The sequence below is a fragment of the Amblyomma mixtum genome, chromosome 2 (genome assembly GCF_055824585.1).
Source record: "Amblyomma mixtum isolate Tamu chromosome 2, ASM5582458v1, whole genome shotgun sequence".
In the NCBI taxonomy this organism is placed as follows: Eukaryota; Metazoa; Arthropoda; class Arachnida; order Ixodida; family Ixodidae; genus Amblyomma; species Amblyomma mixtum.
Window position 1 is genome coordinate 212798370 of NC_143013.1, and position 25285 is coordinate 212823654.

At 44.1% G+C, this 25285-nt stretch overlaps 3 protein-coding genes across 7 annotated transcripts; 1 reads left to right on the forward strand and 2 right to left on the reverse strand.

Annotated features, from left to right (window-relative positions):
* Positions 1 to 1123: 1123 nt before the first annotated feature.
* On the forward strand, positions 1124 to 24342 carry LOC149362489 (P2X purinoceptor 7-like). 5 transcript variants are annotated; one of them, XR_016289012.1, is made up of 4 exons: positions 1124 to 1416; positions 2224 to 2404; positions 3965 to 4168; positions 4729 to 4918. XR_016289012.1 is itself a non-coding variant. In XM_089573071.1 (3 exons), exons 1-3 carry the CDS (start codon positions 3530 to 3532, stop codon positions 4883 to 4885), a joined length of 570 nt encoding a protein of 189 aa, XP_089429197.1. In that variant the 5' UTR covers positions 3306 to 3529; the 3' UTR covers positions 4886 to 4918. The 5 variants fall into 5 exon arrangements, 2 of the variants coding, with proteins under 2 accessions (XP_089429197.1, XP_089429198.1); XR_016289013.1 differs by lacking the exons at positions 3965 to 4168; positions 4729 to 4918 and adding an exon at positions 23356 to 24342 and having other exon boundaries at positions 1125 to 1416; positions 2201 to 2404; XR_016289011.1 differs by lacking the exons at positions 3965 to 4168; positions 4729 to 4918 and adding an exon at positions 23356 to 24342 and having other exon boundaries at positions 1131 to 1416.
* LOC149362490 (uncharacterized) lies at positions 9925 to 12723 on the reverse strand. The gene is made up of 3 exons (XM_089568314.1): positions 12627 to 12723; positions 12399 to 12570; positions 9925 to 12300 (listed from the first exon to the last, which is right to left on the reverse strand). Exons 1-3 carry the CDS (start codon positions 12721 to 12723, stop codon positions 12129 to 12131), a joined length of 441 nt encoding a protein of 146 aa, XP_089424440.1. The 3' UTR covers positions 9925 to 12128.
* Positions 13187 to 19495, reverse strand: LOC149362491 (uncharacterized). The gene is made up of 9 exons (XM_089573070.1): positions 19152 to 19495; positions 18393 to 18467; positions 18205 to 18318; positions 18027 to 18123; positions 17543 to 17795; positions 15736 to 16102; positions 15169 to 15339; positions 14877 to 15063; positions 13187 to 13609 (listed from the first exon to the last, which is right to left on the reverse strand). The coding sequence occupies exons 1-9, from the start codon at positions 19464 to 19466 to the stop codon at positions 13416 to 13418; spliced, it is 1773 nt and encodes a 590-aa protein (XP_089429196.1). The 5' UTR covers positions 19467 to 19495; the 3' UTR covers positions 13187 to 13415.
* Positions 24343 to 25285: the final 943 nt, after the last annotated feature.

Genomic DNA, 25285 nt, shown 5'->3' on the forward strand with positions numbered 1-25285 from the left:
ACAGCGGCCCGCTGTACTCAACTGCGGTAACAAGGGCTTTGCATGAGGAAGGTGCACGGCAATTGGAGCACTATAAGCCCTCATTCTTGACTTGTTACATTTTTCGGTAGTACTGAGCCACAGAGGAGCTTCCAGTATGGAAAAAGCTAGGGTGAGAGCAGCCCCCACTTTGAGCACCGCTAAAACACAGGCGCAGTGCCTCTTCCGCATCTTCACTTGCATCTCCTTCAACGCAAACACGGTACGAAGCTGTGGCGAGGGAAAACGTGGTGAGAGCTGTATTTTCTATCTTCCCGTAATGCAATGACTAAGGATTCCTGGAATAAAGTGTTGGGTTTTAACGTAGTCATACGGAGTAGACGCGCGAAAGCATGCGTTCAGTCTTCGCCTTTTCTTACTGCCATCAGCGGACGTGAGGCCGAGCCGAGGACCGCATAAGGCAGAGGCAAAAAGCAATCAAGGAAGCACACAAAAAGACTACGGTAGCGCGACTGTCGGCGGGGCTCGCTCGAGCAAAGAGCGTGCAAGGTGTCCAATGACGTGATATAAACACACACAAAACAGAGCCGATGCTGCAGCGCAGCCTTGAAAGTTTCGCGCGTCACGCTAGAGCGGCGTGCGAACGCTCGTGTTCCCTAGGTACACACACGTACACTAAATCGCATGAGCCAAGCTGTGTAGAGTACGCTAAGCCACACAATATGCGAAAATAAAAACCGAAACCAGTAGCGTTCGGCAACATCATCATCATTCCTTATTCTGCGACGCAGTTACGGGGAGCTGAGTTATAGCCTTAGAACTAGGCAGACAGTGCAGCCGTGCAGCGGCTGCGGCTTTCCTGGCCCCAGATGCGTCGCCTGTAGCTGCCCGGCATGCTGCCCGGTTTTCCAAGCTTTCGTTCGCAGCGCCGCCAGAAACAGATGCTTGTGAGTAGTCGCATTTTTTCACCGCAATCATTCCAATTTGCTGACTTTGTAATTGAAACAAAATATTTTGTCGTTTAATGCAACAAGTTTGTGGCAAAAAGGGCTTTATCAATTCTTTTTTTAACGCGTGTAAAGTTAGGCGACATTAGCGCCACCTTTCCGTTCGCTGGCGGCGGATTGCAAGTCTCATGGTGGCCGCGCGCTACACTATCTTTTTTAGGACGCTGAAACGACTCTTTGTTGGCGGGGTGCGACGGTTGTGATGTGGGTGCGTTTCTTCAGTTTGTTTGTGTTAAATGTGCGGCCTCGTTAGTGTTGTGGTAGTGTGACTGAACTCGGAAGGTGACAGATGGCTCCAGTGCTGCGGAAGACGTTCTTACGCGCACGCAGTGCTCAAAAACTGCTCTGACGTACTGCACGCAACCACGCCGAGAGCGGCCGGCGCCCGATGCCCGATAGAAGAAACGGCTTGCCGTGAACGTTGACAAATGTAAGTACAGAACTGGAAAATGACTTCAGCGATGTGTCGGGGGTATGATTGAGGGCTGCGAATGCATTTGGGTTGGTCTTCACGTCTTGTTCGCAGTGAGGTGCAAAATGCGGGCACCACGCGATCGTTTGCAGAGAGAAGGTGTTCTGACACGCTCGCTTGCCAACTATGCAACTTTTAACCCGCCGCCTCTCGCTGTTTGCGTCAGCTCCTCGGCGCAGGAGTTATGTGATAGAATTTGGTTGCACGCCGAGAACTATGGGGTGCTGCTTGATTCGTTATTCCGACTGAACAGGAGCAGCGCGTGAAAAGGAGACCATAAGAACGAAAAGTGCTTGTAGCGGCGTGCGTCTTTTGATTCTGCTGCCTGAGTGTTTACTGGATAAGGAGCATTGCCCGTTCTACGTCGCAGTCACATCAAGTGCTGTGTTTCTTGATAGTTCTGGTCAACGAAACGACGATTAAAAATAGCAGAACCATTCCATTGCAGTGCAGCTGAGGTAATCGCACAATGGAAGGTTTGTTGTCATTTTATTTTTTTACGTTCACTACATTTATGTCATTCCCCCATTTTCAGTCTGAAGCGATAAAAGTATAACGTGATTCGCGAATAATAGCTTTAAGAAAAGTATGACAAGCTTTGTAAACCATTTTTTTTGCTAACTATTGGAGGCATAGGTAATTAATAATTAGCCTCCACTCATGAACACATTGGACTGAACAGCTAGAGGTTTTAATGGGATGTGGCTTCTGTGATGTTTATGAAAGCATGGCTCTAATGCAGCCTTTCTTCAAATGCACCCGCAGTCAAGCCCTGTACAGCTGCTCCACCGGTATCATCACGCTACTTTTGCACCAGCTTTCATCTGTCATCGAGCCAATGCTACCTCAACCAGAGGCAAATGACATCAAGACCTGCTGGTTCAGCCTATCAGCCATTGACACTGGATATCAAGCATGTGCCACTTGTAAAAGGATAGGTAGACAAGTGGGTATATTTTCCTTGTCTTTTTTAGCCTGCCAAAAATCTTCTGGTCCAGGCTCCCTCTCTCTTTCGTTTTTTTTTTCTTTTAAAAGAGGACCAAGAGAAAGGGAAAAGATATTGCGGGCGTCATGAAAGCACTCCCTTAGTCAAGTGCATTGTGTTATAGTGTGAAATGCTTTCTATAGTTTTTTCCCTCATGCCTCTCATGCTTGGAAATCTTGACCACTGTATAGACCAAATTAAAACAATTATCTGCTTCATGACCTTTATACAGCAGTCTAAAAGCAGCAAATAAATTTTATAGGTTTACTTCAGCAGTACCTACCTCTTACAAGGTATGGCATGTTTGAAGTGAACCAGTGATGTGATAGGCATGGCCTAACGGGCAATGCATAATTGAATATTGGCGTTCAAGTGGAGCACTCTGCTTTAGAAGCATATTTGTTGCTAGCATCAATAATTGATACCTTACCAGGTTATCCTTGCATTACATGAAACCCTGCAAAGCTTATATTTTAGCTGTACAGAAGAAAGGTGCTTATTCGATGTCATGAGCATTGCTGAGGTTTTCTTTCACACTCCCTTTGTCACAACTGACTGCACTGTACAGTTGAAATGCATTTGGAATTGAGTATTGGTGCATTGTTTTTTTTATTCATGCCGACGTTCAGTTACTGATTGCATTACACTAGCTGAGCCTAAGTCAACAAATATTGCTGTGACCTTAAAGGGGCCCTGCAACACTTTTTTCATATGCTTTAGATGATTTCTTCATGACACGCAGATACCAAATCAAAAAGAATTACTGGAATCGGTGCACTAGAACGGGAGTTATTAAGGAATGAATTTTCAAAATACAAGCAAACAAAAAACTGCCCTCGACTCAAATTTTCCCGGTCTTCTCTTTGCCGTTTCACTCACCCAATGACGTCAAGCGGCGAGACCAATCGAAACAGCGTGCACGAGCACGTCACCACAACGTCCCGGAAGATAGCTTCTCATGGTTTCCTGGTCCCTGTAACACGTTTCCGCTGACGCTGACGGCGTCGTTTCTATGGTTACAAGCACGTGGGCGCTCGACTCGTGTCAACAAACAGCTGCAACACAGAAGTTGCGGATCGCTGAAGAATGGCCTTCCCCGATCTGACAGTGTTGGAGCGCGAAATACTGAGACGGAGCGAAGGTCTGCGCCTTACTCCTTACGAGGATACGCCAAGAAACAACACAGACCGCTCTAGCCCACCTTCGAGCCCTCCGAGCGACAGCGGCGATTGTCCGACCACGCCGCCGCCACCGCCGCCGCCCGGGGATCCTTCGCAAGCCGACGATGCTCACTGGTAAAAGAGAAGCGATCTGCTGCTTTTGCATTCTTCCTTTGCAACGAAACGAACGCTTGGTGAATATGTAATAGCTTTATTCTATCAATTCCACATCGGACCGTAGTATGGACGGATGGAAGTAGCTCTTGAAACAGTACTGCATGTCTTGCTGGACATGCCAGTTCTCGCACTCAGAAATGTTCCGATAGAATCATTGTGCCTATATTACGTTTGTTGCATACAGGTGTCGGTGCGGACACTGTCGGCCTATGCCAACGGTGGCGGAGCGGCTCTGCTGTAGGGACCTCATGCAGTGCGTAGCCCGGACGGATGACTGCATCTGTGAAGATGATTATTTTTTTATCCTCTGCTTGGACGCTGAGGTATTGCGTGTTGCTTACGCTGACCTCATTGAAAGGGAACAAGAACCAGATATGGAAATCCACAAGTAAGTATCTTCCGCGCCGCGTTATCTGTCCTATCGACATTAGCGGCGGTTCGCGAGTTGCGTTCAGCATAATTCGAATTTCCTAGTTCGTAATCAGGCCTCGTAACGTTGAAAGTATGCCGTTATCACATTCGCTAAAAACGAGTCTCATGGTGCGCACCAGAAGCAGACATGCTTTTCTATGTACCTTTCCAATACCTAGTTGTTGCTAGGACCAACATCATTGTCTCTTCGCCAGCTAGTTGGAGCGCGCATCAGGTTGTTCAGTTAGAGTTTTGGCAGCTTCTGCAACTTCCTAGGTCAACAATGAGTGCATCGTGCAACAGCTTTATTGCTTCCACTAATGCAGTTTTTTATGTATGTGCAAAGAGCAACATCAATAGTGAATGATGAATTTCATACCCTAGAACATTCCAATATTTACAGGTTCTCCAGAATTCAGAGAGAACTTACGGTGGCATACTTGTCAATAGATTGCATGCTGGCTGTTTTGATTGAAACTCTATGCATTGGAATTGAGGAAATCCAGAGATCACTATGAGGCCCATTTTTTGTTCCAGGCGATATCGTTATGTGGCCTACCGCCAATTTACAAGATGGATATGGGGGCGTCTAGGGATTGGCCAACGAAAAGTGATCCCTTCATGTGCTGTCTGGACAATTCGGAAGATGTTTCCCTCTGAAACATATATCGGATTTAAATATCCGGAACTGTAGATGCTGATCTTCTTTCGTTCAAATTTAAGCAGCGCTAACTTTTAGGACAAACACACAGAGGACATGACAGGACGGGCGCTGTCCTGTCATGTCCTCTGTGTGTTCGTTCTAAAAGTTAGCGCTGCTTAAATTTGAACGAAATAAAATACATAACCGACTAGCCCCGCAACGTGTTTTACTATGTAGATACTGAATCTGGAAATACACACAGAGTTGCAATAAATGCACAGTAAGCAGTGGTCCTGCTTTAGTCACTGTGCAAAACGGTCATCTGGATTACAGCACATGGTAACAAGAAGACAAGAAGTAATCAGTATGCCAGGCATAGGCAGAACATAATATAAGTATAGGGAGCTCCAACATGAAAGGAAACAAAGATGAGCAGTCCATTAATTGAGCTATCTTTTTCCAGCTTTGAGCTTTCGTGGTGAAATTACAAAACATTTGGCTTTTGTGCAAAATCTTGCTTTTCACACATCATGGGATTATGCTCATGGCTGTACTGTCAGGCCAGAGTGGCCCAAGTAAGGAGAGCTGAGAGAAACTCATTGACTAAATGGACACCTAACAGCAGGAGCCAGTGTTCTGGATGAGGCATGGCAGTTTATTGGCATCGCATAAGGACACAGTCACAACATGGACATATCATTGATATAATAGCCAGTCCACAAGTACACGTCGACAGAACAGGTTTAAAACAAAATTTGCTAATAGCAGCCACAAATAAATCCATAATAAGGGAGTAATTACTCATTGGCATCCACCCGAGCGCAGCCGGACGGCTGCAAAGGAAAGCCATACAGCTTTCTCAGAAACTTCGTAGTTAAAGAAAAATTCGTCCTGGTCCGGGGACGAATTTTTCTTTAACTACGAAGTTTCTGAGAAAGCTGTATAGCTTTCCTTTGCAGCCGTACGGCTGCGCTCGGGTGGATGCCAATGAGTAATTACTCCCTTATTACAAATCTACTCCACCTTGGGGGATTCCCCTAAAAACATTTGACCAAATAAATCTAATTACTCATTCTCACTTCCTTGCCAAAAAAATGGGACAAAATCTTACAGTGAAGAATCAACACAAAAAGAAATATATGTTGTCTACCGACCACCCAGTTCAAATTTACAACAGTTTTACAGTACTATGGAGACCATTCTTTCCGCTTTGAACACCAGAAACTATAATTCTGTAATAATTACTGGCGACTTCAATATAGACACTCATGGAAACCTAAATACAGATTACTCTTTGTTATTCCAATTATATAATTATAAGAATAAAATCTCTGAGCCGAAGAGAATTACAAAAACCTTAGCCACCACCATCAACCATATCCTATGCAATCATAATAATATGCAAGCAGGTGAATACACTACGAGTCTTACAGATCACTGTCCTGTCTTCACATTTGTATCCAAAGATAGAAACATAACCATAAATGAATCACATCCACACAAAGGTCGAATAAATTACTCGCTCCTTCATGAGAAAATCGAGAAAATAAATTTCTCTCGTATACTCAATGCAGACAATAATACCGAATTGACAAATTTGTGGCTACCCTTTCCACTGTCATTTCTGAATGCACTACATACAATCATCGAAGATGTCAGCAGCCGCTATGCCCAATGGATGACAAAGGCGATACTAAGCGCCATTAAGGAAAACGATGCTTGGTATTGAAAGTGGAAGAAACAAAAACAAAATGTGCATTATTTACAACAGTTTCAGAGCTCCCGTAATACTGTCGTCGCAATGATTCGGAAGAGGAAAAAAAGAGTTCAACGCACTGTTGATGCATAAAGCTCAGGGTAATTCTAAAAGTATGTGGGCTATTATTAAAACTATAGAGAATGTTTACTACATTTGAATTGGAGTGAAAGCAGGGATTTGTGCCACATAGAAGACGACGGTGAGCAGCCAATGCCACGGGACGAAGCAGATTGAAGTTGATGAAGACGGTGCTCTCCAATGCATAGCACGAGAGGGTGGTGCAGTTTAACGCGAGGCGTGTTGGCTGCGGCGATAGCCTAGTGGTCTTGCTGAGCAGTCCTCAAAAGGAGATCTGTTCGCGCAGCCGTGGGCTCGACTCTCAGTCATAGATATTGATTCAATTTCTTTCTCTTTTTCATGGTCTCACCTCTAACTCAGCTGAAGGCCAAATTTACAAGGTCCGCGATTGAAGCCCAAGGTCCCCTAGTGAAGCTTTCGCTTCAATATCATTAGTGCGCCTGTGAAAAGAGTTATTGCTCTGGACCAAGCTGACACCGAACAAACTGATCTCTTCAATACATACTTTACAAATGTTCGACCAGGTCTAGCACACTGTATGCCACATGAGGCATGTGATGTTAATTACCCATTATTACGCAGCATATTTTGTCTTAAACCTATAGAATATATTACAGCACAAAGTATATTAGCTGATATGAATGCTAACAAGGAAGCTGACAGTGACACTGTCAAGGCTTTATAAGATAATGTTGACCTACTCTGTCCTGTGCTTTCAGCAACATTCAATTGTGATATAGAGTGTGGTACGTGCCTCGAAATTCTAAAGATTGCAAAAGTATCTCCTCTATATAAATGTGGCAGTGTTAATGACCCTGGCAGCTATCAGCCAATTCCTGTAGTGAGTGCCATTAATACTGTGTTTGAGCAGGTAATTTCTATTCAATTAAAAGAGTACCCGAACACAAAGAACATTTTAAATGAATCACAGCACAGCTTCAGCTCGCTCTACATCATCAGCAGTATTAGTTATCTCAACATATAAACGAAGCATTCCACAATGAATTAGCCGCTGTAATATTTCTAGACCTCAAGAAGGCTTTCAACACAGTTATTCATTCCATACTCCTTAAGAAATTAGAATATTACGGATTCAGAGCTTGCACTCACAATTTCTAGTTACGTAGTCAACCCATAGCAGTTTGTTAGAATCAATAACTTTGTCTTCATAATCTTCTGTTATAACAGGTGTGCGTTAGGGATCCGTTCTAGGTCCCATTTTGTTTTCTTTACATGTTAACGATTTTCCTTCAGCTCGCATTTCTGCCAAAGCAATCATGTATGTGGACGATACTACACTAGTGTTTACAGGTCAGTCACTTTAGGAAGTAATGTACGCTGCTAATACAGCGCTACTTCATCTTTCATCTTGGTTAAGAGCAAACAAACTTACACTAAACAAAGCAAAAACTAAATACATGCTTTTCCATTCCTGACATATCTACGTTAACAGAGGATCTCTGCAAATATATCTCGATGATGGCACTTTAGAGCAGGAGAACAACACTGTCGGGGAGGCCCTTAGCACTTTTCAGTAGTTCTGTTTCGATGCTGCAGACAGTATGCATGCAATAAAGCACTTATGAAAATGTGAAAAAAAAAGTAATCGTCGTGCCGCTCTCATCTCAAAAGCAAGCAACAATTATCGGTTATAACAATGGTATTTCTATGGCATTTCAATATTGTTATAAGTGGGTTTGACTGTATGTCACAATCACTCATTACCATTTACCATGTTTGCGATTCCTACACGCAACACTAGACATGCCACTAACATAAACTTTAATTTACCAGTTACCCAAAACACGTATGGCCAACGCAAATTCAGCATCACAGTACAAAGATAGGGAGCACTTTACCAATAGAGGTGCAGACGGCCAATAACTTTGTGTTTTCCATAAAAACGTTGTATATACTGTTTTTGTAGTCACATTGTGTTATTCCTGCATTGATGAATAATTCCTGTCATTGTGATTGATTTGTAACCAGTGCACGATTCTTCAACTGTCTTGATCACTGCTACACATATGCATGTGTACGATATGGGCCTAAACTAGCTTTGGCTATGGGCCCAAAAGTTGTTTGCTCATGTTTGCTGTATGCATTCATGGTGAAATAAACAGTCTAATGTCTTTTTACTCTACCCTCAACTCATAAAATTCATATTTCACTCACTATTCCCTTTCTAACAGACATGGGCCTTTTGATTGGTCTGTGCGATGCTTTGTCTTGAGGACAAGCAACATAGCTCAGGGCATCCCCACAACAATGGCCTTCTGTCCCCATTCAAAGAAACCATGTAGTAACCATTTTCAGTTTAGAAGAAAATGCAACTGCTTTTACCCTGCAGAAATAGGACAGAAAAAAGTCACTTGAATGAAACACATCTATACTCTTTTGTGACGGAACAGCGCAAAACACCGAGACAAGAGACAAGCGCTGACTACTTACAACTGGTTTTTATTTCGAAGAAACACTGCTTCTTATACCTTCTTCTCCCCCTCAAAAAAACAACAAATGCGTCACAACCATATCGTTCAAGCGTCCAAAAAAAAAAAAAGATAAATAATCACAGAGATTTATAATCACATTTTTAACATTTCAAATTCTTTCTTAGTCAGAGCAACAGACGGCGTGCTGACACAATCGTCGTGCAGACTCGCTATCGAAGCTGCCTCGATTATTTCCCTGACTAACTGGTCTTTGTGATTAGCCAAAGCTTTGCATTTCTGGAAAACAGGTGCACAACTTGTTGAAGGGCAATCTCTGCAATGAATTCCCAGGTTCCGGCAAGCTTGCTCGAAATTAGTTTTCTGTTCTAGTAGCCTTTCGTTCATGCACCTACCAGTCTGCCATATGTATTGTTTACCACATGCCACTGGCAACGAATAAACAAGGCCTTCGGTGCACTCCACAAAGGGGGTTCGATGCTTTATCGTGCATCCCTGCTTCTTTTTGGTCGGGTCGGAATTGACTCGTCTGCACAGACTTTTGAGTTTGTTAGGAGCAGTCATCACTACATTCATGCCAACTTTTCGACCTATGCTCTTCAGGCGATAGGAAACGTTGTGAATAAACGGTATTGCTACTACCGGCCTCCTTTCTTTTTGTTTCTTTGCCTCATCTTGCTGCTCGGGCCTAGCCTGCATCAGGTGCTTTTTCATCTGCTTGGCAACAGAAACCAAAAGGTGCGAGGGGTAACCCGACGCTTGAACGATATGGTTGTGACGCATTTGTTGTTTTTTTTGAGGGGGAGAAGAAGGTATAAGAAGCAGTGTTTCTTCGAAATAAAAACCAGTTGTAAGTCAGCGCTTGTCTCTTGTCCCGGTGTTTTGTGCTGTTCCGTCACAAATGAATAACCAACATGCCCAAGCTGCTGTCCTGGCTGATCTATACTCTGTCTGTCTAAGGCAGATCACTTCATGCTAGGCACTGCATATAAACATACATTTGTAACGTACAATTTGCATATCGCTTCACATGCTGTATAAGCACAGGACAACAAAAACTGGTAGCATTACTTGCATAGACGTACAGTCGTCCAGACAAGTTTATGAGATGTGGATTTTCAGTAAAAAAATTCTGCTTTCAGTCTCCAGCCAGTCAGTGGGTATTATCGCAGCGGATAGAACAAAGTACTGCATGGGCTCAGACCAGCCCGAGGTGGTGCCAACTGACACTCAGAATCAGATTAATAATACAAAAAAGGAAAAATCATTAAATCAATCAGGATATAAAATTCAAGAGGGAGGTTTTAAGTCCCACATCAACAACAATAATTCTAGATCAGTGAGTCAAAGGTACCGAGCGCCCAGCTGAAGTAGTGGGCCCGTGCCAGACTCGGGCACATATACAGGCTGGTTACATTTTTGGATCAAGTACACTATGGGCACGTTCTAGCCCTTAACCTAGAGACAAAGGTGAAGCCACCCCTATGATCAGATCAAAGACAAAAATTCAATGTCTTTGTAAAGAGGAAGATGGGCAGCGGCGGCATGGCAGTCTTTCGACATCGTCACGAACCATTATTCCCTGTGTTAGTTGGCCTCCTTGAAAGACCCTGCAGGCCGCCGCGCTCGCTGGGCCCTATGCCTACAAGAATACGATATCTGTGTCATCTATCCTTCCATGCGAAAACACGACGCTTTGTCCCGCTCGCTGATGCTGCCTTCGACTCGCAAGTCAATTGCGTTTCGCTGTCGTTTCTCACAGATACCATGGGCAGCAAGCAACAAAAGGACCCCTGGATATCATCTCTCATGCGTTTTCTCCCCAATTCCTAGGCAGCACCTGTGCCTCATGTCCTGCGCCGCCAGGCTGCTCACTTCGCCATTCGCGATGGTCTCCTGTATCGCCGTAACTACCGGCCCGAAGTGGTTGCTTGTCATCCCTGCCCATTTTTGGTCGACATTCTGCACCCTCTTTCACAATGACCCACAGTCTGCTCATGCCAGTGCCTATAACACATGCACACAACTCCGTCTCCACTATCATTGGTGCGTTATGTCCACCTATGTTCGTAAGTACGTCTGCTCATGCCCTGACTGTCAATGTCGCAAGCCCGCTCCTCACCACTTCGTCAGCCTGATGCAGCCTCTCCCTTGCCCTTCCCGGCCTTTTGACCGTGTTGGGATTGACCTCTGCAGCCCCCTTCCTTACAATGCTCCTGGCAACCGCTGGGTTATTGTAGCCGTCGACCACCTCACACAGTAGGCCGAAACAGCAGCCATTCCTGCTGCTACGGCGCCACACGTTGCACCTTTCATCTTGCATCACTTCATTCTTTGCCATGGAGCACCCCGGGAAGTGCTGAGCAACCATGGGCACATCTTTCTGTTTGAGGTTGTGGAATCCCTTCTCCCAGCAATGTAAGATCACTCACCATACCGCCACGGCCTACCATCAGCAGACTAACGGTCTGACGGAACGGTTTAACCGCACCTTGGACAATATGCTATGCTGTCCATGTACGTGTCTTCCGACCATTCCGACCGGGACAGGATCCTGCCCTTCATTACCTACGCCTACAACACCGCCACGCAAACCACCACTGGCTTCTCACCGTTTTTTCTTCTCTACGGGCGAAAACCTTCCTCACCGCTCGACACCATACTTCCTTACCGACCTGACAAGTCTGACTGCACAATGTGAAAACGGTGAAACACAAACTCCAAAAAGGCTGCATCTTAGAAACTGCATGAATCAGCCCTGCTTGTTGACGGATGAAGCCCCACTCCATCTGCAGCTGCATTTTTGGCAAATCGCGATCGGCGCGTGGCAATGAGCTCTTGCTTTGAGCGCCTAGGCTCCTGAAGCTGGCTCATGGTGACGTTTCGGCTGTTGACACTTCTCTCACTCTGTGCCTCCCTGAATGAAGGGGAAGAGTTGCAAATGTCCACAACTTTTCCCATCAGTAGTGGAATGTACCCTGCAAAAGAAAACGGTGTTACATAATGTTCATCTGAAGTTGCTGTATGTACCATAAGTTGTTGCGGTCTTGACTGGGCACACAACTTCTTCTCCTTTCTTTGCCTTCAAAACCTTCCTCTTCCATTTTTTTTCTCCATCTCTGGTCACTGCCTGTGCACGACCAGCGTTCTCATTATGGTGGAGAATGGCTAGCTGGGTCCTATTCATAAAAAAAAAGGAAGGGGTACAGGTAGAAAGACATACTTAGGGTTACTCCACAATATAAGTAAGCAAACCAGCTGTAAGTAAGTGACGTACCGTGTACGCATCATGTCTGGTGAAAACGACACAGACTTTGGGGCAAACCTAATCAACAGGCTGTGGAATGATTCCAAGCTGTATGTCTGCCCACTTGCCGAAAGCTTGTGTATGTCTTTCAGAAGTGTCTTTTCTGATGCTACAGCAACGAGCCTTGCAAAAGCTGGTGTGCCTGAAAAGTTTTCAATTCTGAATGGATGCAACTAGAAGCACAAAACAGGACCATACCTGGTGAGAGCCACTTCCCATCTGGTATGCTACCATGCAGGCACCTTGGGTACGGGTCACCGTGGCCAGAGTGGATGTTCACAACATGGTTCAGCATACCTAAAAAATACATTCATGAGCATACACTGATATGTCCTGGCAGCAAAAGTCAGTGTTCGAAAAACATTTCTGCCTCCTGTTGAGATCACTGCACAAAATCAGATCTTGTTTGACATTAAAAGAGTATTCAAGAACAGAAGTAGTCTACCCAAGTCACCACAGAGTGTGGAGAAGCATGACACTCGTATCTCAAAAACACTAACCAGAAACTGTCTCTTGCACTTTTATATCCTAATAATTCCACCTTTTTACTGCAGGCATCGTACCAATAACACCTTTATTTTCCCTCCATCTATATGACATTTCTTAGCCAGTGCTCACTGTGTGCATGAAACAAATAAGCTGTTTACGTGTCACACTTGCAAACAAGTGACCTGATATGATTTCAGTGCAAGTTTTTCTAACACTGCACCATTCCAGCTCTGAGTCAGTGTTGAAATTTGGCTATATTGAAAGGTGGCAGGAGGATCAAAGCTTTCACAGGAAGCATGAAATGTACACTCTTATCCCATTTTTCTTTCTCTCTTTTCCAGCGCTGAACAGCGGAAGTTCGCTAAGGCAGCCCACATGCACATGAGCATGTGACTGCTAATCTGCCATGATTCTCTGAACTGCTGGCAGTGCATAGCTCATCACTGAACAATAGAGAACATGCTTAATGACAAGTGTATCAGCATCACTGAACGTGGTTCAGCCACTTGCAACTGCCTCATGATAAAGGAATGATTGTGCAAACTCACTTTTCCACAAGGCCACCAGTAGTTCTCCATCCCCTGCACTCACAGCAGCGCACCAGTACAGATGATTGACTACAGGCTGGACCCAGTGACGAAGGTCACCACATCCGGCTTTTTTGCTTGCTGCAGTCAACCTTTTCTTTATTGCTGTAATTAAGATTGTTAGGGAATCAGGTTTTTTTTCACGAACTTCTATGCACATCATAAACGTGTCCCTTACTGAAAATGATGTACAACATGAACTACGTAGTGCTAAGAGACAAGGACATTAAGAATTCACAGAGCAAAGCTCATTTGTAATAAGCAAGTGCTTGTTATAACTGCAACTAATATAAAAGGCTCCACTGTATTTCAGGTTTAAGATGCACCAGCACATCCAAGTATCTACTCTAGAAAAACATTTTCCACGGGATGATTATCAGGACAGCAGAAACTATGTGCCAAGTGGTAATACATTTGCGAAAATAAATATGTTTCCCTACGTTTACTCAGTATATCTGATTAAACTCTGTTTTAGCTCTTGCAACAAGTAAAAATGCAGCCATGCCTAAATGGAAAACAAGATAAGCAGAGGTACAGCAGCCATAACATGTATCCAGACAATGGACCACAGACCGGTCAAGCGGGATCGACTGCGCATGGGCCAGTCTGCAACAGCATCTGTACAGTGAGTCAAAATGGTACATAAGCCAGACTGGAGGCAACCACGATTCCATGACATGCCTGCATGCACTCCTTTTTTTTGGGGGGAGGGGGGGGGGGGGCCGAGAATTTCACAGCGGTTGGATGCAGTTCTGTTTGGGTGATATTTCAGTCTTAAGTGCAATGCTGGCTTCTAACAAGTGCCGTGAGCGATCAGTGGACACATCCAGCACACTGTATGTTGCGAACGCCGCACCTGATCAGTTTTACAATTATGCTGACTCTTGGTTGATACTAGTCTGTGCGAAAACCAGCCGTGAACCTATGCAAGCAAACAAGATACTAACATTGCACCTAATTACTATTGTCCCATAGTTTGTTGCGTCATTGATCACACAAATCCTGCTTCTGGAAAAATGCAAGGAACTCCTGTACCATTCCTTTGGCAGCTATGAGTGGATTGAGCATGCGTGCAGCCTCTCGCAGAGCTGCATTCATGAATAAAGCAGCCAGTAAAAATGCTGCAGCACTTTTTGCCCGATGTGGTCTGCAGACCTGGTGTGGACATCATATACCAGAAATGAGATGTCATGTAGCACGTGATCTCTGGGCCAAAACACGTCTGTGGTCTGTCGTCTGGATACACCTATACATATGCTCCCAGAGCATGCACTCTGAAAATTGTGATTTTTTCTCAAATATACATTCTCATTCTTCAAATACAATTCTCATAGGTACAAAATGCTGTCAATTCATTACTGTGATCACTTACCTTTTGCAACATGCCACGTGTCGAATCTGTGGTCAATGCCAGGCTCTCGCGTTTGCATGTACTTCTTGACACCCACATGTCGGTCAGTTGTGAGTGAAGCAATCCGGACATCCTGCGATTTCAGTTCCTCCAAGCCTTTTATGAGACCATATTTTTCCATTGAATTGCTTGATGGAACTTCACTGCTCTGAAAGTGTGATGCATCCCAGAATTGTACAGCTAACCTAAAAGTGACAGCAGGATGCCATGCGAGTTGGCCAAATTCAAAAAGGCCAGAAAAAAAGACACCCACCTCTCCTAGCTGCACTTGAACAAAATGAACAACTTTGCAGGAAGATGTGTCCATAAAGTTGTAAGTTAAGTACTTTGCTGAGAAGCCAGGTGAATCACACCGCCCATCTCCAGCCAAGTGAACTTCACCTTGGAGCTCCTGCAGCACACTGGCTTGCTCCGCTTCCCACACCTGGCAGGGGAAAGAATGCAGCACAAGCTTGAAAAACTGAAGAAAGAAATCCCTCATATGCAACTGTTGAAATATACCTTGTTTCCACTTTACATTTTTTTACTTATTTCACTATCCATTACTTCCAGAACAAGGAAAAACCTGTGTTGCAAATGAAGTTGAATAAATTTTGATTTCATCTTCATATTCCACATGAAGACTTCATATAAATTGTCCTGTGCTTCCCAGCATGTGGCCTGCAGGTCTGGCCTACTCATTACCTGTTGACTTGCACACCACAGTTCGCACTGAATGCTCATAATAAAAATGTCATGAAAAATGCACCTATATTATAACACACACGCAACAGTTGCACAACTATGCAGTTACTTCTTTAAGACAGAATTCATTACGTACGTGTCTAACAGCTGGCTGCAAGATGAATGACTGGTACAGGTAGTAGCACCGGTCCGACGGCACACAAATGCCCACTTGTCGCAGCAGTCGCAGCACCTTTTCGTGGCCAGCCCCAGAAAAGCATATGGCAGCAGAGAGCAGAACGTTTCCCCCTGCCTTTCTACCAAACGTTGGCTGGCTGGCCCAAGATGACACGTGGTGTTGAGCGCAGACCGTACTCGCGAAGAGTGCTGACCCAGATACTCTAGTGGAAATTTTGCAGGTTGCTTGGCACTGCCTACAGGCTTGAAACAATTCCAACAAATTTTCCTCAAACACAATGAATTTGCGCTGGGAGTGTACGGGTGTGCTGGCAGACTGGCATCCCCTGAGGAAACATAAGTAACATCTCTTGTAATACATCCACAAAAAAGGTCAACTACAACTAGAACACAACACAGTAAAAGCCTGTTACTTCAAAATTCATTCATTTAAATTTCTAAGTCATTTGAACTGTGCGAAGTTTGTCCATACTCCATTTGCAACTATGTACATACATAGCCCATTATTTCGAATGCAAATCGGCTCTGCACTGATCGGAACTATGCGCCACCGCACCTGGATAGCCTGGGCACACTGCCTAGCAGCACCACAGCCACATGTATGCTCCCCAGGGTGCGCAGGCTCTATGGATATGTGGAGAGGATAAAATACTCATGCAAGGCTGAAAAGTGCTGGGGAACCAATGTTGGGGTGAACGAGAGGGGTGCTCAACAGCATAAAAGTGGCATAGTGATGTAAGCTACGACCTCCGAGATTTGTACCAGAGTTTTGCTTGTAGTCACTGCTCTTGACCGAATCAGTAGCTTGCTCTGTTAGCTTTTGTTGCTGAGCGGTTGATAACATGACCAGTGTAGAGATACAATGAATGAGGCTGATCAATCGCTTCGCAACCTCTCCAGCACTCCAAAACTGCGGTTACACATTTAAAGCGCGGCATGTGCAAAACATTTGCATTGCATTTTTTTTGCCCCCATTTGCAGTGCTTTCTGTGTCCCATTCCACGTGATTGGTTGCAGCTGTAGCCCCAAGTTAAACGTAAGCACTGTGTCACAGGACAGCAATTTAGAACATTTGGCTGCAGTAATTACCACGCCAAACACTTCATGAGAGGACTGAAATTGAGCCTGACATTGACGGCAGTCAAGTATCGAATCAAGTTGACAAAAAGCATGCTCAATGATTTAGAAGTTTGAGACAAGGAGCAGGACAGCTGGAAAATCTGGCAACATGTAACCATCATACTGATTGTTGCTTTTTGACTGAAACGGTCATGCAACCTGTGGGTTGTACAAATGTGAATTTGCAAGTCACAGCTGGCTGCACAACCATTTCGGTGTAAAAATGGCAATCATAGAATGGTCGCACGCTGCTCCATTTTCCAAACTTTTGACTAAGCTCAGAGTAGGTCGCATGCCCTTCAGAACACCGACACTGTCTGCACGAGTTTGAACATGCTGAATGCCACCCACAAAAACAGGCTTCAACTATTGCGTGGAGGGAAAGCAAACAAAAAGGCAATCACAGTATTTTCATAACAATACAATGGCTAATTTCACTACCTGAGTGTTTACCAATTGCAGTATACCACATTTTCTGCTCATTTTTGTTAGTTTGAACTTTGGTTCATTCGAAATTCATTGGCATTCTCACAAAATTCGAATTAATGAGCTTTTACTGCTTAGAGGACACTGTTTAAAATGCTAAAAATATCAATGGAGGAGTGAAGTGTTCAGGCAGAAAGTGTGGAAATGAAGAAGACACTTACAAAGATGACTCATCGCTCAATGGCTCATAAGTGTCATCAGCAGGGCATTTGATGGGGGAGGGCTCTACCAGTGAATGCAGTGATTCATTGAAATTCTCCACTGGCGTTGAACACCTTGCAGCTGAACGATCTTCAACAAACTGCAAAGACGTGTCCATCAAATCTAGAGGTGATTGACCTGCGCTGCTTGTTTGAGGCTCTGTTTGTGTCGATACGCTCCTCATAACCTTCACACTGAAGCTGGCTTGTACACCTGGGAATAAAGCAAGACATTTGGAATGGTGCTAGGCATGCTGAAGCATAATTATGAATTAAGAAGTGAGAATTCAAAGAATCTGTCAAGGTCAACAATGACTTCAATGACTAGATTATACAGCACGCACACTGCACTGATGGCATGTGACACTAGTGAATGCACAACTTATACACCACAACTGAATTGCTGCAAGGGGAGATAAAATAATTCTTGCCACTGCAAACTTACCTACAGACTTTGTGCCCACAGGAGTATCACATGTCTGTGTAGAGGCATTGGCCAGCCTGCAGTAATCATGGTCTGTTGTGGACCAACTTGTTGAAGTCTGCAATGAAATAGTGGAGTGGAAATGATAAACTTCTGCATCAACATAACACCTGATTTCTCAGCAAATGTGTTCACGTACATTTTCTCCAGGTTGCTTTGGAGGGCCTGACGTGCCGAGCTTAACTGGTGACTCGGCACCAATTTGCACATTCGCTGCAATGCCGTGCACAAATGTAGTCTCCGCCAGAGGAATCTATAAAAAAAAAAATTCTTTTTAACACTATTTTTTTGCATACAGCCCTCTGCACATAAAGTTACAAATCTCACGTGTGAGCTTGTGGTAGGTGATGGAACTTGTGGTGCTGAGGCAGTAAAGTCCACTTCAAATTCAGCTACGTACCCCTGGAATATAATGGGATGAGCTTAATATTAACTGAAAACTAGCAACATGAATCACCGGTTATCTACACCACACAATTCGAGAGCAGTAGTAGCTAGCCTATGCCAGCATGCTTACAGCACTGACCGTCTTCTCCATGAGAGGTGAAAGGGAGGCTTCAAAGCTGAGATAATGTCATGTGTAAACCACACTTAACTGCACTCTCTTTTATCCTCTTTTTTTTTATGAAATAAGTCGAAAATATGCATGGTCCAAATGGCAGCGCTCCCAGCCGACTCCTCCGCACTCGTCGTCCTTGACACCAGCAAGCACACAATGTAAAGAATAACTTGGATACCGTACAGATGTGAAAGCACTTCTTTACAGCAAAATTTAACGACTGCGGCGACATGCAAGTTACTGAAGATACCTTAGTGGAGGGCTCCTGATTAATTTTTACAGCCTGCTTTTTTTTACTTCCACTGACATAGTACTACACCACATACGGCCAAAATGCTAGTGCAGTTTATAGTACGCAGCAGAGCAAGAGCACTGAGTGCTCACTCACTGACCATCTTAAAACCACAGCAGTAAAAACAACCCAGCCTCAGTAAAGTGATACGCGCGTTGAAGTGGGGGGAATTTCATAGTTCATTGCTATGATAATGTTTCGCAAAATAAAGTAAACCACACTACACGATACTTGCCTCATCCGCTGATGCTCTTCCTGGAGTGCTTGACATTGCAGGCACTGTGGATGCAAGCGTGTTGCTTATCGGTACCGCTTCACATCGCAGGCGCCGTAACTTGTAACCGGCGTGTGCGAGAGCTTCCGGCGATCCTTCGAAGGCGTTTGGAGCGAAATGCGCCGAGCATACGCGCCTTTTCGGTTTGCTCTGGATTCCGAGCGCTTCCATCCACATTCTTTTACGCTCATTTTGAGCGGGAAATTGGTGGAAACTCACTCCTTGAGAGCCGTCTTTATTCGAACAGCCTGGGACTGCGCAATGCCTCCGGCTCATGGCAAATCGCGATGCAGCTCGAATTCAGAGGACCACACAGCGGCGTCGCCTGCTAAAGATAAGCGCGCTCGTAGGTAAGAAGGCGGGAAAGATGAGCAGAATGCATCGGAAGCAAGTTCAACATATATGTGGAGGGTAACAATACACTCAGGAGGTCACGAAGTTCTTTGAAGCAAATGTAATAGCCAGCGCCTCTGCTGGGGCTTTTTTTCTAACAAGCTTTGAAATGGTTTTGCGTAAGAAACGATGCCAGTTTTTTTTTTCAATTTAATATAAAAGGACACAACAAAACATAAGATATTTTTGCTAACGAACACAATTAGCTTGTTATTAGTTGTTCATCCAATCACAATCGCTCGCCAGCTCAAGTCATATCCGCGCAAAGACCACCGCTGGGTGACGACACCGTCAGTGCCATGATTTTGATTCTCGAGCAAATTAAAATATTAAATACAGAAATATGCGTGTTATGACTGGTGGTAATAGCGTCTCCATAACTCAACAATTACAAGGAGGAAGCAAAACAATGCACTCAGATTATGTTGCAGGGCCCCTTTAACAAGACCCCTGGCTTTACTTGAACCGATGCATTTGATGTTGCCTTTCTCCCGTGCCATCAAGGTTTGTAATAAGCTGTGTAAATAACTTATTTTCTTTCTCGAGGTATTTATTGCTGCAATTAGTGACAGGTAATTTCCTAAAGAACAACCTAAGTGCACATTTTTATCTTCTTTGGAACACTTGTTTGCTTGTTTCCCTTTTATTCTTAACTTAAACAGATATGAGCAGGCCTCAGCACTAGAGGGATGTGCTGCGGGACAAATAAACTACCAGTCCAGCTGCTCCCTTAGGGGCACGTTTCTGAGGCTTTTATCGCTTGTAGTTCTATGCAGCTTTACTTACAAGTATTGTATCTGACGCAGTGTGTGCCTTAATATTTTGATTCATTTGCTTTAGAGTGTGTCACTCTTGCCCTGACGAACTTGCTCACCTTTGTACTCTTTGTTCATACATTTTCCCCTAACACCTGGTATAGCTCCAAATGATACATTATCTACAGCAACATGTGCATTATATTGCAATGTCTTTGTGCCATCACTTTTGAAAACAAAAGCTGCCTGAATTTTTGTGCAGACAAATCAGAAACACAAAATAATTTTTATATTTTATGGCCTGCATGTTATCTTCATATGACTGGAATGGCTAAATATCTCTTCGTGGTAGCCTAATTTGGTCATCATCATCATCAGCCTGACTACACCCACTGCAGGGCAAACCCCTCTCCCATGTCTCTCCAATTAACCCTGTCCTTAGTCACTTGCCGCCACTATCCCCGCAAACTTCTTAATCTCATCCGACCACCTAACTCTCTGCCGTCCCCTGCTGCAGTTGCTTTCTCTTGGAATCCACTCCGTTACCCTTAAGGACCAGCGGTTATCTTGCCTTCGCATTACATGCCCTGCCCAAGCCCATTTCTTCTTCTTGATTTCAACTAAGATGTCATTAACCCGCGTTTGTTCCCTCACCCACTCCGCCCTCTTCCGATCTCTTAACGTTACACCTATCATTTTCCTTTCCATAGCTCGCTGCGTTGTTCTTAACTTAAGCTGAACCCTCTTTGTTAGCCTTCACGTTTCTGCCCCATAGGTGAGTACCGGTAGGATACAGCTGTTGTATACGTTTCTCTTCAGGGATATTGGTAAGCTACCAATCATGATCTGAGAGAATCTGCTATATGCGCTCCACCCCATTCTTATTCTTCTAGTTATTTCCCTCTCATGATCCGGATCTGCGGTCACTACCTGCCCTAAGTAGACATATTCTCTTACTACTTCCAGCACCTCGCTACCAATTGCGAACTGCTGTTCCCTTGCTAGGCTGTTGAACATTACTTTGGTTTTCTGCATGTTAATTCTTAGCCCCACCGTTCTGCTCTGCCTGTCTAACTGGTTGATCATGCTTTGCAGTTCTTGTCCTGAGTGGCTTAGCAAGGCAATGTCATCAGCGAATCGCAAATTACTCAGGTATTCTCCATTAACTCTTATCCCTAACTGTTCCCATTCCAGTCCCCAGAATACCTCCTGTAAGCAGGCATTGAAGAGCATTGGCGAGATCATGTCTCCCTGCCTGACACCTTTCCGTATTGGAATTTTATTGCTGACTTTATGGAGAACTATAGTAGCTGTGCAATCGTTATAAATATCTTCCAATATTTTCACATAACACTCTTCCACACCCTGATTCCGCAATGCCTGCATGACAGCTGAGGTTTCCACTGAGTCAAATGCTTTCTCGTAATCAATGAAGGCTATATATAGGGGTTGGTTATATTCCGCGCATTTTTCTATCACCTGATTGGTAGTGTGAATGTGGTCTATTGTCGAGTATCCTTTACGAAAGCCTGCCTGATCATTTGGTTGACTAAAGTCCAAGGTTTTCCTGACTCTATTAGCGATTACCTTAGTAAATACCTTGTAGGCAACGGACAATAAGCTGATTGGTCTGTAATTCTTCAAGTCCTTGACGTCTCCTTTCTTATGAATTAAGATAATGTTAGCGTTCTTCCAAGCTTCTGGTACTCTCGAGGTCACAAGGCACTGCGTATACAGGGTGGCTAGTTTTTGTAGCACAATCTCTCCTCCATACTTCAACAAATCTGCTGTTACCTGATCCTCACCAGCTGCTTTCCCTCTTTGCATTGCTCCTAAGGCTTTCTTTACTTCCTCCTTCGTTACTGGCAGGATGTCCCATTGCTGTGCTCGACTGCCTCCCTCAGTAACTTGATGATTACATTCGCTACTGCATAGATTTGTGTAGAATTCTTCGGCTAATTCAACTATCTTATCCATATTGCTGATGACATTGCCCTGTTTGTCTTTTAGCGCATACATCTGGTTTTTACCTATGCCCAGTTTTCTCCTCACTGATTTTAGGCTACCTCCGTTCCTTAGAGCATGCTCGATTTTCTCCACGTTAAACTTTCTTATGTCGGCTACCTTGCGCTTATTTATTAACTTCGATAGATCTGCTAGTTCTATCCTGTCTGTGGAGTTAGAAGTCCTCATGCTTTGGCGTTTCTTAATCAGATCTTTAGTCTCCTGAGATAGCTTGCTGGTATCCTGTCGAACCATCCTACCACCTACTTCTGCGGCGCACTCTGTAACGATAACTAAGATTATCATTCATTGTTTCAACACTGCGGTCGTCTTCTTCAGTTAAAGCGGAAAATCTGTTTTGCAGCGACAGTCTGAATTCCTCTACCTTCCCTCTTAATGCTAACTCGTTAATAGCCTTTCGCTTCACCAGTTTCCTCCGTTCCCTCTTCAAATCTAAGCTAACACGAGACCTTACCATTCTGTGGTCGCTACAACGGACCTTACCGAGGACCTCCACATCCTCTACGATGCCAGGGTGTGCACACAGTATGAAGTCTATTTCATGTTTAGTCTCACCATTGGGGCTCTTCCACGTCCACTTCCTGTTTGCTCGTTTGCGGAAGAAGGTATTCATAATCCGTAAACTATTTCTATCTGCGAACTCTACTAATAACTCTCCCCTACTGTTCCTAGAACCTATAGTCACCTACCGCCTTGTCTCGAGCCTGCCTAATTAGGTGTAACACGTTAATGTCAGTTCCTGTGAATATCATTCAGTCTTCGAATGTGGGGGCAGAATTGAACACAACAGCATGTTATAGCTTTTTCTTGTTCAAGGACGCATTACATTTAGTTCTAGTCTTGTGACTGCTGCTTATGCTATTACTCAGCAGCCTTATCAAACTCACTCGGAGTGCTGCATTTTAGTGCACATTTAACTGATTGTTGCTGCTCCGTGTTTGATTCTATTAGAAGTTACTATAACTGTATACTTTGAATGTTTTCTTGTGCAGTTCTCTTGCTGCTGCATTCTGCCATGGAGAAGGCTACCTGTTTGTGCACACGTCTCATCACTAGGACGCTACCTCTTCCACTGGTGATGCAGACAAGTAACGACAGGGTTAATTGGAGAGGCATGGGAGAGGCCTTTGCCCTGCAGTGGGCATAGTCAGGCTGATGATGATGATGAACAACAAGCAGGCTGCCTGATATTGAGGACAAGTGTCAGGATAGTGCACCAACAAAGTCTCTTAAGCATTTCTGTGCTGATGCATTTTTATTAAAATCAGCTCATAGCTTAATATCTACATCCATGGGGACATTTAGCATATGTTTGGCATTTGTTTGACTTTTAATTCGCTAGTGTTTGCAGCCTTTAATGTTGGTCTTAAGACCGTGTAAGCATTGTTTCACTGTGTGGGATTTTTTAGATGTTTTGGAGAGATGTGTGTGTATGCATGCAGTTTTTTTCCACAGGTTTGTTATGTGGCTCATGGAACTTTCATGTTACAGAAGAAATTATTTCGTTTCTGTGTTGTACAGGAAAGTGAGCAGTATTTATATGCACCAGGTGTTTCAGGGAAGAATAAGTAGTTTTCAAAAATATGGCTTTTGCTGCATAATATTACCAGTGTTAGCAGACACCAGAAAGCCGGTGAGGTGTATTTAGTAAGCTGGTTAACTGATTTCTGATAATTAACTTTTTAACTAACACAGGTTTGCAACTGGTTGCAGTTAGAGACTTTTAGCCAGTTGTTCGTAGTAGCCATATCAGTTTCTGGAATGTACAAAACATGATTACTTTCGCCGCTGTGGCTCGACAAAATTTGGCTGCATCGTGCGAAAATACATGCGCTTTTGAAAGCACACAGGGAAAGAAACCCCTCCAGTGCATGTAACTGCTACAAATCTCTAATGGCAACTAGACGCCCAACTCTGATAGTGAAGGAATCATATTCTTAGCAGTAAGAAACACACACAACACCAAGACACACACACACACAGGACACCCGCTAGACTTCAACTATCTTTACTGGACACTTGTACAACATAAATATGTATCACTGAGCACACGCAGGTGCCTCGTCATCCGCAACAGGTCTAACTACGCCCTGCCCTCTCCTGCAAGGCATACGGTTGCGCCGATAAACAATCTCTTTTTCTGCCAACACCAGGGAGGGAGTGCTTACACATGTCACCCGCCTCTTGAATACGAAAGACTTCGATAATTTTTCTTTCTTTTTTCTCGGCTCCCAGGCCTTTCGTATTCAAGAGGCGGCTGACATGTGTGTAAGCACTCCCTCCCTGGCATTGGCAGAAAAAGGGATTGTTTATCGGCGCAACCGTATGCCTTGGAGGAGAGGGGAGGGCGTAGTTAGACCTGATGCCGATGACGAGGCACCTGCGTGTGCTCAGTGATACATATTTATGTCGTACAAGTGTCCAGTAAAGATAGTTGAAGTCTAGCGGGTGTCCTGTGTGTGTGTGTCTTGGTGTTGTGTGTGTTCTTACCGCTAAGAGTATGATTCCTTCAAGCCGTTACCAACTAGCCCAACTTAATGTTTTAACAAAGTTTCTGATAGTGAAAAGGTTCATTAATAAAAATTAGCTAACCAGCTTATTACGTAAGACTCTTCACAAGTTTTCTGGTGCCTGCCAACACTGGTAATACTATGCTGAAAAAGCCATACATTCATCTCAAAATACCTGTTTTTTGAAAATTACTTAGTCTTCCCTGAAACACCTCGTATATATGTAAGAAAAACCTAACGGGATTTAATTGACGATGTTTTGGTTGGAGGGCCAGTCGTTTTCAAGTGTACTACAGCATTTGAAGCGCACAGCTTTTGTTTCGAATGCTATACTATACTCGAAAAAGGCTGGTCCTCCAGCCGAAACATCGTGAATTAAAACCTGTTATGTTTTTCAATTGCTGTGTGTCAG

Excerpts from the sequence above, each read along its gene's own strand:
- LOC149362489 (XM_089573071.1), top strand. The coding sequence starts at position 3,530 with ATGGCCTTCCCCGATCTGACAGTGTTGGAGCGCGAAATACTGAGACGG. Across the intron at positions 3,739-3,964 it reads CAAGCCGACGATGCTCACTG|GTGTCGGTGCGGACACTGTC; the intron begins GTAAAAGAGAAG and ends TGTTGCATACAG. Across the intron at positions 4,169-4,728 it reads CCAGATATGGAAATCCACAA|GCGATATCGTTATGTGGCCT; the intron begins GTAAGTATCTTC and ends TTTTTGTTCCAG.
- LOC149362490 (XM_089568314.1), bottom strand. The coding sequence starts at position 12,723 with ATGCTGAACCATGTTGTGAACATCCACTCTGGCCACGGTGACCCGTAC. Across the intron at positions 12,571-12,626 it reads TGGGAAGTGGCTCTCACCAG|GCACACCAGCTTTTGCAAGG; the intron begins GTATGGTCCTGT and ends AAAACTTTTCAG. Across the intron at positions 12,301-12,398 it reads CCAGACATGATGCGTACACG|GACCCAGCTAGCCATTCTCC; the intron begins GTACGTCACTTA and ends TTTTATGAATAG.
- LOC149362491 (XM_089573070.1), bottom strand. The coding sequence starts at position 19,466 with ATGAGCCGGAGGCATTGCGCAGTCCCAGGCTGTTCGAATAAAGACGGC. Across the intron at positions 18,468-19,151 it reads GAAGAGCATCAGCGGATGAG|GGGTACGTAGCTGAATTTGA; the intron begins GCAAGTATCGTG and ends ATTATATTCCAG. Across the intron at positions 16,103-17,542 it reads TTGAGCGATGAGTCATCTTT|GGGATGCCAGTCTGCCAGCA; the intron begins GTAAGTGTCTTC and ends ATGTTTCCTCAG.